Source organism: Chiloscyllium punctatum, chromosome 27 (genome assembly GCF_047496795.1).
Source record: "Chiloscyllium punctatum isolate Juve2018m chromosome 27, sChiPun1.3, whole genome shotgun sequence".
NCBI classification, from domain to species: domain Eukaryota; kingdom Metazoa; phylum Chordata; class Chondrichthyes; order Orectolobiformes; family Hemiscylliidae; genus Chiloscyllium; species Chiloscyllium punctatum.
In genome coordinates, this window is record NC_092765.1 from 11,074,899 (window position 1) to 11,090,034 (window position 15,136).

The 15,136-nt window shown below is 42.7% G+C and overlaps 1 protein-coding gene across 1 annotated transcript in view; it reads left to right on the plus strand.

The window, feature by feature from the left end:
* Nucleotides 1-15,136, plus strand: part of LOC140453410 (receptor-type tyrosine-protein phosphatase U-like) — a 476,064-nt gene that overhangs the window by 365,460 nt on the left and 95,468 nt on the right. Inside the window, exon 23 of the mRNA XM_072548057.1 lies at nt 11,199-11,273. Coding sequence (XP_072404158.1) covers nt 11,199-11,273 — 75 coding nt within the window. The remainder of the gene's footprint in view (nt 1-11,198; nt 11,274-15,136) is intronic.

Consider the following 15,136-nt stretch of genomic DNA (forward strand, 5'->3'; position numbering starts at 1 on the left):
TCTATTATCAGTCATCTGTCTATGAATACTAACTTTCATTTATGAACACTAGTTAATTTACAGGAAAAAAAGGACTTCATTGCTTTGGATCCCATGTTGAAAATAACTTTCTGTTAACTAGAACCACATTAGGTTTGTGTTCCAGTAAATACTATTTTCTTATTATTCCTTGTCACTGGCTGGGCCAGCATTTATTGCCAATCCCTACCAACCCCTGAGAAGGTGACAATGAGCTACCTTCTTGAATTGCTGCACTTCAATTAGTGTCAGTGCACACCCACAAAACCATTAGGGAGTTCCAGGATATCTACCCAATGACATTGAAGGAACAGCAATATATTCCAAGTCAGGATGGTGAGTGGCATGGAAGGGAACTTGCAGGTGGTGGTGTTCCTATGTATCAGTTGCCTTTGCCTTTCTGGATGGTGGTCATGGGTTTGGAAAGTGCTACTTTAGCAGTCTTGGAACGATTTCTGCAACGCATCTTACAGATAGCACACACACTGCTCTCTGGCCCAATAACAAACCCAAACAAGAAGTCATAGCACACCCAGAGAGTCTAGCCACACTACCATACATCAATGACAGCTCAGAGATGACTACCAGATTACTCTGCCCCTTTGGCATCATGGTAGCCCACAAACCTAGCAACACACTAAAAAGCTGCTGATGAATGTAAAAGACCCTGCACCAACAACCAGCAAAACAAATGTCTTTTACAAAATACCCTGCAAGGACTGCGACAAACACTACGTCAGACAGACAGGTAGGAAACTAGCCACCTGGATACACAAGTACCACTGGCCACAAAAAGACATCACCAGTTATCACAAGTGTCCTTACACACAGACAAAGAAGGACACTACTTTGACTGGGACAACACATCCATCCTAGGACAAGCTAAGCAGAGACATGCACAGGAATTCCTAGAGGTCTGGCATTCAAACCGGAACTCCATCAATAAACACATCGATTTGGATCCCATTTACCAACCTCTGAGAAAAAGAACTGGAAGTGATATCACCCGCTACAACAGACCAAGACATATAAATAGAAAGCAGGACAGAACACCAGTGCTTCAACAGAGGCTCATTGGTGATGTTACTTAGCAAAGTAATGAAACATCTGAGAACAAATCTACCAGCTCAGCGAGCAAACTTGTTTGTTGATGGGGTGCCATTCCAACAGGCTACTTTGTCCTGGACAGTGTCAAGCTTCTTGAGTGTTTTTGGAGCTGCATTCAACTAGGCAAGTGAAAATATTCTAACATACTTTTGATTTGTTAGGAGAAAGTGAGGACTGCAGATGCTGGAGATCAGAGCTGAAAAATGTGTTGCTGGAAAAGCGCAGCAGGTCAGGCAGCATCCAAGGAGCAGGAGAATCGACGTTTCAGGCATAAGCCCTTCTTCAGGAATGAAGAGGGTGTGCCAAGCAGGCTAAGATAAAAGGTAGGGAGGACAGACTTGGGGAAGGGGCGTTGGGAATGCGATATCGCATTCCTCCCTCCACCCTACCTTTTATCTTAGCCTGCTTGGCACACCTTCCTCATTCCTGAAGAAGGGCTTATGCCTGAAATGTCGATTCTCCTGCTCCTTGGATGCTGCCTGACCTGCTGCGCTTTTCCAGCAACACATTTTTCAGCTCATACTTTTGATTTGTGCCTTGTAGATGTCTTGGAAGTCAGGAAACCAGTTACTCACTGCAAGATTCCTAGCCTCAGACTTGCTCTTATAGTCACAGTACATGAATGATTAGTTCAGTTCAGTTTCTGGTCAATGGAAAGCCTCAAGATATTGAAAGTTGGGAATTTAGTGATGGTGAATGTCAAGTAGTGATGGTTAGATTCTGTCTTGGAGAAGATTGCCATTGCCTGGAATTAGTGTTCTACAGATGTTAACACGTCAATCCAAACTGGATGTTGTCCAGATCCTGCTGTATTTGGATATGGACTGTTTTAATATTTTGGGAGTCACAACTGGTGATGGGGATGTGGTGGCCTAGTGGTACTAGCGCTGGACTATTGATCCACACCCAGGTGATGTTCTGGGGATCCAGATTTGAATCCCAGCACAGCAAATGGTGGAATTTGAATGCAATAAAAATCTGAAATTTTGAGTCTAACAATGACCATGAAACCATTGCTGATTATCAGAAAAATCTATCTGGTTCACTAATTCCTTTAGGGAAGGATACTACCATCCTTACTTGGTCTGGGCTACACGTGACTCCAGACTGACAGAAATCTGGTGGATTCTTAACTGCGTTTGAGTCTGCATTAGAGATAGATAATAAATACTGGCCTAGCCAGCAACACCCACATCCCACAAATGAATAAATTTTTAAAAAGGTGCTAAACATCATGCACTCATCAGTGAACATCTCCACTTCTGACCTTATGATGCCATGAAGATCATTGGTAAAGTAGCTGAAGATGCTTGGGCCAAGGATACTGCCTTGAGGAAATCCTACAGAGATGTCGTGGAGCTGAGGTGACTGACCTTCAACAACCAAATAGCTATGAAGAGAAGCTATATAAGCTCAGGTTGTTTTCTTTAAAGCAGAGAAGTCTGTTGTGGGGATCTGATAGAGGTTTTTAAAAATATAAGTGGCATTTGACAGGGTGGATAGAAAGCAGCTGTTCCCCATAGTTCAAGGGTCAGTAACAAGTGGCATAAATTTAATAAGAAAGGCAGGAGGTTTAGAGGGCATTTGAGGAAAATTATTTTCACCCTGATGGTGATAGGAATCTGAAATACACAACCTGGGAGAATAGTTGAGGCAGGAAACCTTACAACCTTTATAAAGTATTTGGATGAGCACTTGAAGCATCATAACATTCAAGGCAATTAGCCAAGTGCTGGAACATTTTTTTTAGATTAGATTACTTAGTGTGGAAACAGGCCCTTCGGCCCAACAAGTCCACACCGCCCCGCTGAAGCGTAACCCACCCATACCCCTACATCTACCCCTTACCTAACACTACGGGCAATTTAGCATGGGCAATTTAGCATGGCCAATTCACCTGACCTGCACATCTTTGGACTGTGGGAGGAAACCGGAGCACCCGGAGGAAACCCATGCAGACACGGGGAGAACGTGCAAACTCCACACAGTCAGTCGCCTGAGGCGGGAATTGAACCCGGGTCTCTGGCGCTGTGAGGCAGCAGTGCTAACCACTGTGCCACCGTGCCACCCACGGTTAGCTTTTGTCAGTGCACACTCAATGGGCCATATGCTCTTCTGTATTGTCTGATTCTATTCTTCTAACTACAAGAATCTTTCTTTTTGCTACGTATGATTCCAAGCAGTGGAGGGAATTCCTCTGATTTTCTTTGACTCCAGTTTCGCTTAGGTTCCTTGATGCTGCAATTGGTCAAATGCAGCCTTGATGCCAAGGGCAATCACTCCTACCTCATCTCCCACATCCCAGTTCAGCTCTTTTGTCCACATTTGAACTGAGGTGGTAAGGAGGTCAGGAACTGAGTAGCCCTGGCAGAACTCAAAATGAGCATTCGTAATTAGATTATTGCTAAGCATGTGCTATTTGATAACACTATTGATGACACTTTCCATTATTTTACTGATAATTGTGAGAACCTTACAGGGCAATGATTGGCAGAATTGGATTTGTCCTGATTTTTATGTACAGAACACACCTAGACAATTTTCCACACTGGTAGATGCCAGTGTTATAGCTGTACTGGAACAGTTTGACCGAGGAACATCAGTTTCTGGAGTATAAGTCTTTAATACTATTATAGGACTGCCATCAGGGCACACAGTCTTTGCAGTATCCAGTGCTTCCAACCATTTTGTGATATCAGGTAGACTGAATTGAGTTGGCTGTCATGCTGGGGACCTCTAGAGGAAGCCAGTTAAAGATTTTTGCAAATGCTTCAGCCTGAATTTGCACCAAAGTTCTAGGATCCTCCATTATTGAGGATGTGGATGTTTGTAGAGCCATCTCCTCCAATTATTTAATTGGAGTTATTTAATTTCCCACCACTATTCAAGACTAGATGTTGCAGGACTGCAAATGTTACATGTGACCCGTTGGTTGTTGGTGCACTTGGCTCTGTCTGTCACTTACTGTTTATGCTGTTTGGGAGCTACACCGTTTTGTTTTGTACCTCCACCAGGTTGACAGCTCATTTTTAAGTATCCCTGGTGCTCCTCTTAGCACACTGTCCTGCACTGTAACTTGAATCAGGTTTGATCGCTGCCTTAATGATTATGGTAGACCATAAGACATAGGAGTGGAAGCAAGGCTCTTCAGCCCATCAAGTCCACTCCACCATTAAATTATGGCTGATGGGTGTTTCAATTCCACTTACCCGCAGTCTCCCCATTGCCCTTATTCCCTTGCAACATCAAAGAATTATCAATCTCTGCCTTGAAGACACCTAATGTCCCGGCCTCCACTGTGCTCCATGGCAATGAATTCCACAGGGCCACCACTCTCTTGCTGAAGAAATGTCTCCTCATTTCCATTCTAAATTGACCCCCTCTGTTTTAAGGCTGTGCCCATGGGTCCCAGTCTTCCTGCCTGACGGAAACAACTCCCCAGCGTCCACCCTTTCTAAGCCATGCATTATCTTGTAAGTTTCAATTAGATCTCCCCTCAACCTTCTAAACTCGAATGATTACAATCCCAGAATCCTCAGCCGTTCATCAAATGTTAGGCCTACCATTCCAGAGATCATCTTTGTGAATCTCTGCTGGACATGCTCCAGTGCCAGTATGTCCTTCCTGCGGTGTGGGGCCAAAAATTGGACTCGGTATTTTATATGGGGCCTAACCAGACCTTTATGAAGTCTCAGAAGCATGTTGCTGCTTTTATATTTCAACCCTCTTGAGATAAATGACAACATTACATTTGCTTTCTGAATCATGGACTGAACATGAGAATCAGCCTTTAGAAAATCCTGGACTAGCACTCCCATGTTTTCTTTGTACTTTGGCTTTCCGAGTTTTCTCACCATTTTAAAAAAAAGTCCATGCCTGCATTCTTTTTCCCAAAGTGCAAGACCTCGCACTTGCTCGCATTCAATTTTATCAGCCATTTCCTGGACCACTCTCCTAAACTATCTAAATCTTTCTGCAGCCTCCCGACCTCCTCAGTACTACCTGCCTGTCCACCTTACTTCGTCTCATCAGCGAATTTCACCAGAATGCCCCAGTCCCTTTGTCCAGATCATTAATATATAAAGTGAACAGCTGTGGCCTCATCACTGAACCCTGCGGGATCCCACTTGTCACCAGCTGCCATTCTGAAAAAGAAACTTTTATCCCAACTCTCTGCCTTCTGTCAGACAGCCAATCCTCAATCCATGCCAGTAGCTCACTCAACCACCATGGGCCCTCCCCTTACTCAGCAGCCTCCCATGAGGGTCCTTATCAAAGGCCTTTTGGAAGTCAAGATAGATAACATCCACTGGGTTTCCCTGGTCTAACCTACTTGTTACCTCTTCAAAGAATTCTACCAGATTTGTGAGGCACGACTCCACTTAGTAAATCCATGCTGACTTGTTCTAATCCAACCCTGCACTTCCAAGAATTTAGCAATCTCATCCTTAATGATGGATTTACAACTGAGATTAGGCTAATCAGCCTATAACTTTCCATCTTTTGTTTTGATCCTTTCTTGACCAAGGGGGTTACATCAGTGATTTTCCAATCATCTGGAACTTTACCTAAATCCAGTGATTTTGGAAAGATCACAGTAGGCGCCTCCGCTATTTCCTTAGCCACCTCCCTCAGAACTCTAGGATGCAGCCCATTGGGGCCAGGAGATTTATTGACTTTTAGACCTTGTACCTTTTCTAGCACTTTCTCTTTTGCAATGACTATCATACTCAACTCGTCCCCTGACACTCCTTAATTGTTGGGGTATTACTCATGTCTTCCACTATGAAGACTGACACAAAGTACTTATCAAGTTCTTTAGCTATTTCCTTATCTCCCAGCACTAGCCTTTCAGCATCAATTTGGACAGGCCCAATTTCTATTTTTGCCTCTTGTTTGATTCTTATGTATTGAAAGAAATTTTTACTATCATTTCTAATAATACTGGCTAGAGTAGAGTAGGATTTAAGCTGTTCCATGGGTTACAGATTGAGTCAGAGTACAGTTTGGCTGTTGCTCATGATCCACAGCACCTAATGGATGCCCAGTCTTGTGTTGTTAAATTGTTTCAAAGTCTTTTCCATTTCGCATATTGATAGTGCCACAAATACAATGGAGGGTATTGTCAATGTGAAGATGGGACTTTGTGTCCATAGGGACGATGTATTAGTCACTGTTATTAACTAACCTGGTCAATAGTGGTACTGCCAAGCAACTCTTGCTGATAGAAAATGAATGTATCCCATCCAGATTGCATTACAGATCTTGCAACCTTCAGTGGTTCCTCCCAGTAATGTTCAACATCTAGGAATACTGATTCATCACCAACAGGGCTAATACATGGTATTCAGTGGAGGTATTGGTTCTCAAATGTAGTAAGGATGACTTTGCAGGGTCGATAGTGCTGTGTTTCTTGTTGTCTTTTCTGGGTGCCTTAGTTATTGGCTATGGTCTATCCAGTTTCATATGTTTTCTCATTTTAAATGGTTGATACAACTGGATACCTTGTTTGGCCATTTCAAAGAGCAGTTAAGAATCAATGGCATAGAATCACTACAGTGTGGATGCAGGCCATTCTGCCCATTGTGTCCACATTGATCCTCTGAAGAGTATCCCATCCAGACCTACCCCTCTACCTACCCTACCCCTGTAACTCTGCATTTCCTATGGCCAATCCACCCAACCTGCACATCTTTGGATTGTGGGAAGAAACCAGAGTACCCAAAGGAAACCCAATCAGACATGGGGAGAACATGCAAACTCCACATAGAGGGTCACCTGAGGCTAGAATCGACCCGGGTCCATGGCACTGTGAGGCAGCAGTGCTGATCACTAAGTTACCATGACACCCACATGGCAGTGGGTTGAGAGTCACAAGTAGGCTGATCAGGTGAGGATGTCAATTTCCTTCCCTAAGGAACATTAGTGAATCAATAGTTTCATAATCATGATTAGACTTTCAATTTTAGATTTTTATTGAATTCAAATTCCACCATCTACTGTGGTTGCAGCAATATTGCAATGTAATCTGTTGGTCAGCTCCAAAGTGGAGTATTGAAGTGCTGTACAGTATTCGAAGTGAGTCTGACATGAGCCATGATGAAGTTGTTAGGCTGGTGCTCTAACAAAGTTGAAAAATGTGCTGGAAAAACACAGCAGGCCAGGCAGTATCTGAGGAGCAGGAGAATCGACGTTTCGGGCATAAGCCCTTCTTCAGGAGTGAGGCTGGTGTGCCAAGCAGGCTGAGATAAAAGGTAGGGGGGAGGGAATTTGGGGGAGGGGTGCTGGGAATACGATAGGTGGAAGGAGGTGAGGGTGAGGGTGGTGGTGATAGGTCGGAGAGGGGGTGGGAGTGGAGAGGTCAGGAAGAAGATTGCAGGTCAAGAGGGGTGCTGAATCTGGGGGTTGGGACTGAGATAAGGTGGAGGGAGGAGAAATGAGGAAGCTGGAGAAATCTAAATTCATCCCTTGTGGTTGGAGGGTTCCGAGGCGGAAGATGAGGTGCTCTTCCTTCAGGCATCGTGTGGCCAGGGTCTGGCGATGGAGGAGGAGGCCAAGGACCTGCATGTCATTGGCAGAGTGGGAAGGGAAGTTAAAAGTGTTCAGCCACGCGGCGGTTGGGTTGGTTGGTGCAGCTGTCCCAGAGGTGTTCCCTGAAACGTTCTGCAAGTAGGCGGCCTGTCTCCCCAATGTAAGGGGAGATTCTCCTGCTCCTCGGATGCTGCCTGGCCTGCTGTATTTTTCCAGCACCACATTTTTCAACTCTGGTACTCCAGCATCTGCAGTCCTCACTTTCTCCTGGTGCTCTAACTTCCCTTCCATACGTGCACTGAGATAGTGGAAATGCTGGTCAGTCTGGAGACCCAGATAAGATGCTGGCTAGCTGAATCTGCCAGTTAGCCACTCTGACTTTCAACTTAGGAATTAGTACTGTCTTGTTCCTCAACATTTTTAGGGAGATAACAATCTGCATATAAATGCTGTGAGATTAGCGAGTAATCAGATATTAGTGCATGCAGTTAGGACCCTTTAATTTACTAGCAAGATTTCCATGTCATTGTTAAAATCTTAAGGGGATTACGGGAGTTTGTTTTCTCAGTGTTGAGAATCTAATTTTTGCCTTCTCACCGTATTTCCTCTAAATGTCACCACTGCCTACATCATTCAAATACTGGTAAAATTCCACTTCTAATTTCCAGTCCGGTTCAAGTAATTGATCATCGAAAGTTTCAACTTCCAGAACACCTCCATCCGCCATGACCAGGGCCTCCAACCCCTTTGTTTATTCCTCTCCCGATGTTCCCAATAGCACCCTTCCACCGACACTCTCATTCGTTTGGCTGAACTGGTTCTCACCCGTAACAATTTCTCCTTCGAATCCTCCCACTTCCTCCAGACCAAAGGGGTAGCCATGGGCATCCATATGGGCCCCAACTCTGCCTGTCTCTTTGTCAGCTACATAGAACAGTCCATCTTCCATAGTTAGACTGGCACCACTCCCCACCTCTTCCTCCGCTACGTTGATGACTGCATCGGCACCATCTCATGCTTCCATGAGGAGGTTAAGCAGTTCATCAACTTCACCAACACATTCCACCCCGACCTTAAATTCACCTGGACCATCTCTGACACCTCCCTCCCCTTCCTGGACCTCTCCATCTCCATTAATGATGACTGACTTCACACTGGCATTTTTTACAAACCCACCGACTCCCACAGCTACCTGGATTACACTCCTTCCCACCCTACCTCCTGCAAAAATACTATCCTGTATTTCCAATTCCTCCGCCTCCACTGTATCTGCTCCCAGGAGGACCAGTTCCACCACAGAACACACCAGATGGCCTCCTTCTTTAGAGATCGCAATTTCCCTTCTCACGTGGTTGAAGATGCCCTCCAACGCATCTCATCCACATCCTGCACCTCTGCCCTCAAACCCCACCCCTCCAACCGTAACAAGGACAGAACCCCCTTGGTCCTCACTTTCCACCCTACCAACCTTCACATTAACCATATCATCCACCGACATTTCCACCTCCTCCAAACTGACCCCACCACCAGAGATACATTTCCCTCCCCACCCCTTTCCCGCTTTCCGCAAAGACCGTTCCCTCTGTGACTACCTGGTCAGGTCCATGCCCCCCAACAAACCACCCTCCCATCCTGGCACCTTCCCCTGCCACCGCAGGAATTGCAAAACCTGCGCCAACACCTCCTCCCTCACCACCCTCCAAGGCCCAAAAGGAGACTTCCACATCCATCAAAGTTTCACCTGCACATCCACTAATGTCATTTATTGTATCCGTTGCTCCCAATGTAGTCTCCTCTACACTGGGGAGACTGGACACCTCCTTGCAGAGTGCTTTAGGGAACATCTCCGGGACACCCGAACCAATCAACCCCACTGCCCCATGGCCCAACATTTCAACTCCCCCTCCCACTCTGCCGAGGACATGCATGTCCTGAGCGTCCTCCACCACCGCTCCCTCACCACCCGGCACCTGGAGGAAGAACACCTCATCTTCCGCCTTGGAACACTTCAACCCCAGGGCATCAATGTGGACTTCACCAGTTTCCTCATTTCCCCTCCCCCCAGCTCCAACCTACCAGCTCAGCACCATCTTCATGACCTGTCCTACCTGCCAATCTTTCTTCCCACCTATCTGCTCCACCCTCCTCTCTGACCTATCACCTCCATCCCCACCCCCACTCACCTATTGTACTCTTTGCTACCTTCTCCCCAGCCGCACACCCCCCTCCCCCCCCCCACCCATTTATCTCTCCGCCCTGGAGGCTCCCTGCCTCTATTCCTGATGAAGGAAGGGCTTTTGCCTGATACGCTGATTTTCCTGCTCCTCGGATGCTGCCTGACCTGCTGTGCTTTTCCAGCACCACTCTGATCGAAACTATTAATCCAGAAACTCCACTAATGTTCTGGGGACCTCAGCTGGAATCCCATTGCGGTAAATTGGTGAATTCAATAAATGTTTGGAAGCAAGAGTCTAACAGTGGCCATGAATCATTGTCAATTGTCAGAAAAAACCATCTGGTTCACGAATGAACTTTAGGGAAAGAAACTGCCATCCTTATTTGTCTAGCCTATGTGTGACTCCAGACCCACAGAAATGTGGTTGATTCTTAACTGCCCTCTGGGCAATTAGGGGTGGGCAATAAATGCTGGCTTTGCAGAGTGAATTTAAAAAATGTACACCTCAAAAGCACTTGTGTCTCAAGAGCTTTGGTGACTTGAGCATGGAAGATGTCAAATAAATGCAATTATTCTTTCTTTCACTTCTCCAGCTCCAAACTATAATTTATCTTTTTCTTTTGATTTTCCTCTTTATTTTTATGAAAACAATGTTGAGGTTAGATTAGATTAGTTTACTTACAGTGTGGAAACAGGCCCTTCTGCCCAACAAGTCCACACCGACCCTCTGAAGAGCAACCCACCCAAACCCATTCCCCTACATTTACCCTTTCACCTAACACTATGGGCAATTTAGCATGGCCAATTCACCTGACCCGCACATCTTTGGACTGTGGGAGGAAACCGAAGCACCCGGAGGAAACCCACACAGACACGGGGAGAATGTGCAAACTCCACACAGTCAGTGGCTTGAGGCGGGAATTGAATCTGAGTCACTAGCGCTGTGAGGCAGCAGTGCTAATTACTGTATCACTGTGCACAGTATTGTTTAGTATTGTTTTGTTTTTATGATTTCCAATCAGAGGCAAGTTCTGTTCTGAGTGATCACTAAAACTAAGTCATAGCGTCCTTTGTAAGGAATATCTTTAGTAAAGTTGGTGAAAATTCTCCTCCTGACTTCTGTAAATGTCTGTACCAAGGAGATAACCTGGTAAAACAAAAATTATAGTACTCACTTTTTCAAAACTTTAATAATTTGCATTCACTGATCTTAGGTTTTTAAAATACCAAGTCCCCAAATAGTTGTATTTTATTCCTAACTTGTCAAATTAATGTGAATCAAATCATAACTGTATATACAGGGAAATGGTACACAACTGGATTGTTCTAACTAATGTCAAGTTGTCATTGTTTGACCTATTTACAGAGTATGCAATATAGAAGATTGAGCATAAACAGGGTTGAAATGCAGTATATCCTTCTGGGTGCATTGAAGTTTAAGGTATGTGTCTTATTTACTCTGATGGAAAGTGATCAGCAAGAATGGTTCTTTAACATTGTGTAGTTACAATGGCAACTTGTTCTAAAGAAATTAAACACCAATATCATTTGCAAGTATGATTGTTGATACCTCATGCAAGCATATATGTAGTTACAGATGACAGGATATTTAGAGCAGTAATAAAGCCTATTTGACATCTCGGTTCTAAATTCCTGGATACACTGACACCAAAAACAACTTGTGCATATACAATGCTTTTAACGTCATAAAGTGTCATAAAGCACTTCACCAAAGCATTATTGCATAAAATCTGACACCAAGATGTTAAGACAAGAGTCTTAAAGCTTGGTCAAATAGGGCAAGAAGCAAGTTGAAGGAGGAGATAGATAGAGGTTTAGGGATAAAATTCTGGAGCTTAATTTAATGTTGCCAATGTTATGTACAAGACCAAAATCTTCACCTAATAACAATCTATCAATAATTCTAATTGGCCCAACATCCACTGCATTTTTGGGGAAAGAGGTTCAAGACTGGAATGAGCTTTCTGAAAATGGAAGTGAGATTGATAAATAACTGCAGAGAATAGGATTAATAGTTCCAAGATTGGATAAAGAAATTTTGTGGACATCGGCATTCTTGATCTACTGCCAATGAAATTTTAAAATGAATATTCACATATATAATGGCTCCAGTGCTGGGCTGAGTGATGTTGGGGTGAAGCAGGCCAAAGTTGAATAATGAAGATGATAATTGTTGAATTTATCTGATAACTAGTAGGGATCCTGTCTGATAGCTCTTTGCCTGTGTCAGCTGCAATTTAAGTAACTTTGTATACTCCTATGAAATCTAAAATCCTAAACCTTCATAATGTAACCTGATCAATAAAGCCCCTGAGAGATCCAATAAAATGTGTTAGAAATCAACAGCAAAAGATTTGGCTTTCAACCTAATCCGACTCTATATGTTGCATGGCTATTGTAGATATGTTATTGAGGCAAACAGGGCATGGTTTAATATTGAAAACTCTGCGTAGCTTGGTTAACCTAAAAAAGTGATAAGCTCACAAAACAAAGTTCAAATTTAAACATTCAAATAAAGACAAAATATTACAGATGGTAAAAATCTGAAATAAACATGAAGAATACCATAGAAACTAAGCAAGTTTGACAGCTTCTGTGGAGAGAAAAACAGAGCTAATGTTTTGAGTCCAGTATCACTTCTTCCAGACCTACTAAGTTTCTCCAAAATTCTCTGCATTTGATTCAAATTTACATTATTTACTACAAGAATATATGATTGTATATAATTCATTTTTCTATTTGAATTCTTATGATTTTGAAGATTAGTGATTTCAGCTCCAGGGAGAACATTTTGCTTTATTACACCCAGTATCAACATCAAACAATTCTTGATAATATAGTGCTCAGGTTTCAGTTCTAAGTAATATTCTGTCTACTCCTCCTAACATTGAACCATTTGTTCAAAGCATACAGTGAAAGAAAACCTTAAACAATTCTATTCTTTGTTTTCCCCACCAGCCACCCCTGCAACCACTCTGAATACGGCTACCATTGTTATATGGATTGTACTAAAACCAGGAGTAGCTTTATGTTCTGAACTCCAAACCACCCTAGATTAGGCCAGTTGAACTATCTTGCCTCAAGACCATTATAGCTTTTTTTTTGTTATGCATTCCTGAGAGGTGAGAAGTTGGTATCACTGGCTGGGTCACAATTTATTACTCATCCCTAATTGCCTGGAGAAGGTAATGTTGACCCACCTTCTTAGACTCCTGTGGTTCAGGGACAGTAGGACTTGTTGAAAGGGGTTGGTGGAGAAAAGAAAGATTCATATCTGAGTGAGCTGTGCTAGAAATAAAACAAAAATTGACTGACCATGACTTCCAGTCCTTTGAAGGTGTATAATGTCAGAACTCACCTTTCCTGTCTCCACAATCATTTTTGTGTTGACATTTCATAAACAGCTTCAAATTACTTTATCAGTTTCATGAACATGTCTGCATTAAAATCTGAAGAACTATTAGGGAGGAACACAAGTTTATTAAGTTTTTTTTGGCATTGCTAATTCATAAATGACCAAACTTTAGTTGAGATTCCATTGTTTTTAGGCAATAACTTGCATTATGTTTAACAGCAGATGTAATATTTGATCTCAGTAATAATACATTTTTGTGTGTGAATATTTATGTATGTCAGTGCTTACAGTAGTTCAAATGTCAGATTAGTTCGTGACTAATTAGTAAACTAAAGCTGGAAATCAGTTGATTCCTTCATACTGCATGTTTCAAGGCATGGTCCTGACATTAACAAACATTTGGATTGAGGTCAGATTTTAGATTTGGAACTGTTGGTTCTTTGCCAGATTGCAAAAACTTACCAAAGTTATGTCAGGCATTCAGATGCAAACCATCAGCAAAATACTGGAGAATAAAATAGGCACCTTTCTATGCAGTGTCAGAAGTTGAAAGTAACTACAACTAGACTCTAGGAGCCCATTTGATTGCTAATTGTCAAACACAAATATTTGTCTTTCACCCCAGCCATACAAACCCCAACACATACGTTGTCCAAATGTACTGCAAATTTCCTAGTCTCAGAATCTGCAGCTCATGAAATCTGAAAGACTCAAATAGAGTCATAGAGTCATAGAGATGCACAGCATGGAAACAGACCCTTTGGTCCAACTCATCCATGCCGACCAGATATCCCAACCCTATCTAGTCCCACCTGCCAGCACCCGACCCACATCCCTCCAAGCCCTTCTGGTTCATAAACCCATCCAAATGCTTTTTAAATGTTGCAATTGTACTAGACTCCACCACTTCCTCTGGCAGCGCATTCCATATATGTACCTCTGCATGAAAATGTTGCCCCTTAGGTCTCTTTTACATTTTTCCCCTCTCACACTAAATCTATGCCCTCTAGTTCTGGACTTCCCCACTCCAGGGAAGAGACTTTGTCTATTTATCCTGTACATGCCCCTCATGATTTTATAAACCTCTACAAGGTCACCCTTCAGCCTGGAACATGTTTTCTATCTGCTGTTTGTGTTGTCCTTTTTTTTAAAGGAACTATCTTAATCATTCTGAGTCCAAATTTGCTCAGATGTTTTTAATATAACCATATATGGCTCAGTTCAGATTTGTTCAGGCAATTATTTTGGATTTATGGCTGACTAATATTCAATAAAGTGATTTTAGCTCATTCCTACAGAATTAATGCCTTTTTTTGGCTATTTGAACTTTGGTTTCAGCATTATCAGAAACAACAAGAAACTTTCATAATGCTTTGACATTAGTGTAAAATTAGTTAGATTGTTTTACAGAGCTAAAATCCAACTGCCAGGTCATCCAGATTCCAGAATACTGTATATCTATTCATCTAAATGTAGTCAGGAAGGGGAGAGTTGCTGGATCAATTAAAAAAGGGTTTGAAAGTGAAAGTCCAGAATTTGAAATATTAATAGGACTTTAGTTATTATCAATCTCCAATATTCACAATGACCAGAAATCAGACCAAGTAACAAGCTGGGGAAAGAAAAGCATTTGAGTTGAGATTTAAATGTTCTAATTTTGCAATTTGTCATGGTTAAAATAAAATTATAATTAGTGGAGATAAAGTCATAAAGTATGAGTATCACTACATTAAAAAAATTGTCCAACTTAATTCCCAATCATTTTGATTCATCATTAGTATATAAAAATGCAAATCAATGTGTGCAAGGGTCTCTTGGTCTTCTGAACAAATATGATACATATTATTTGTCCCTTTGCTGAGCACATTCACCCAGTGAAAACTGAACCAAAAAACAGAAGTGTTTCACTTTCAATTCTTGGTCTGAGT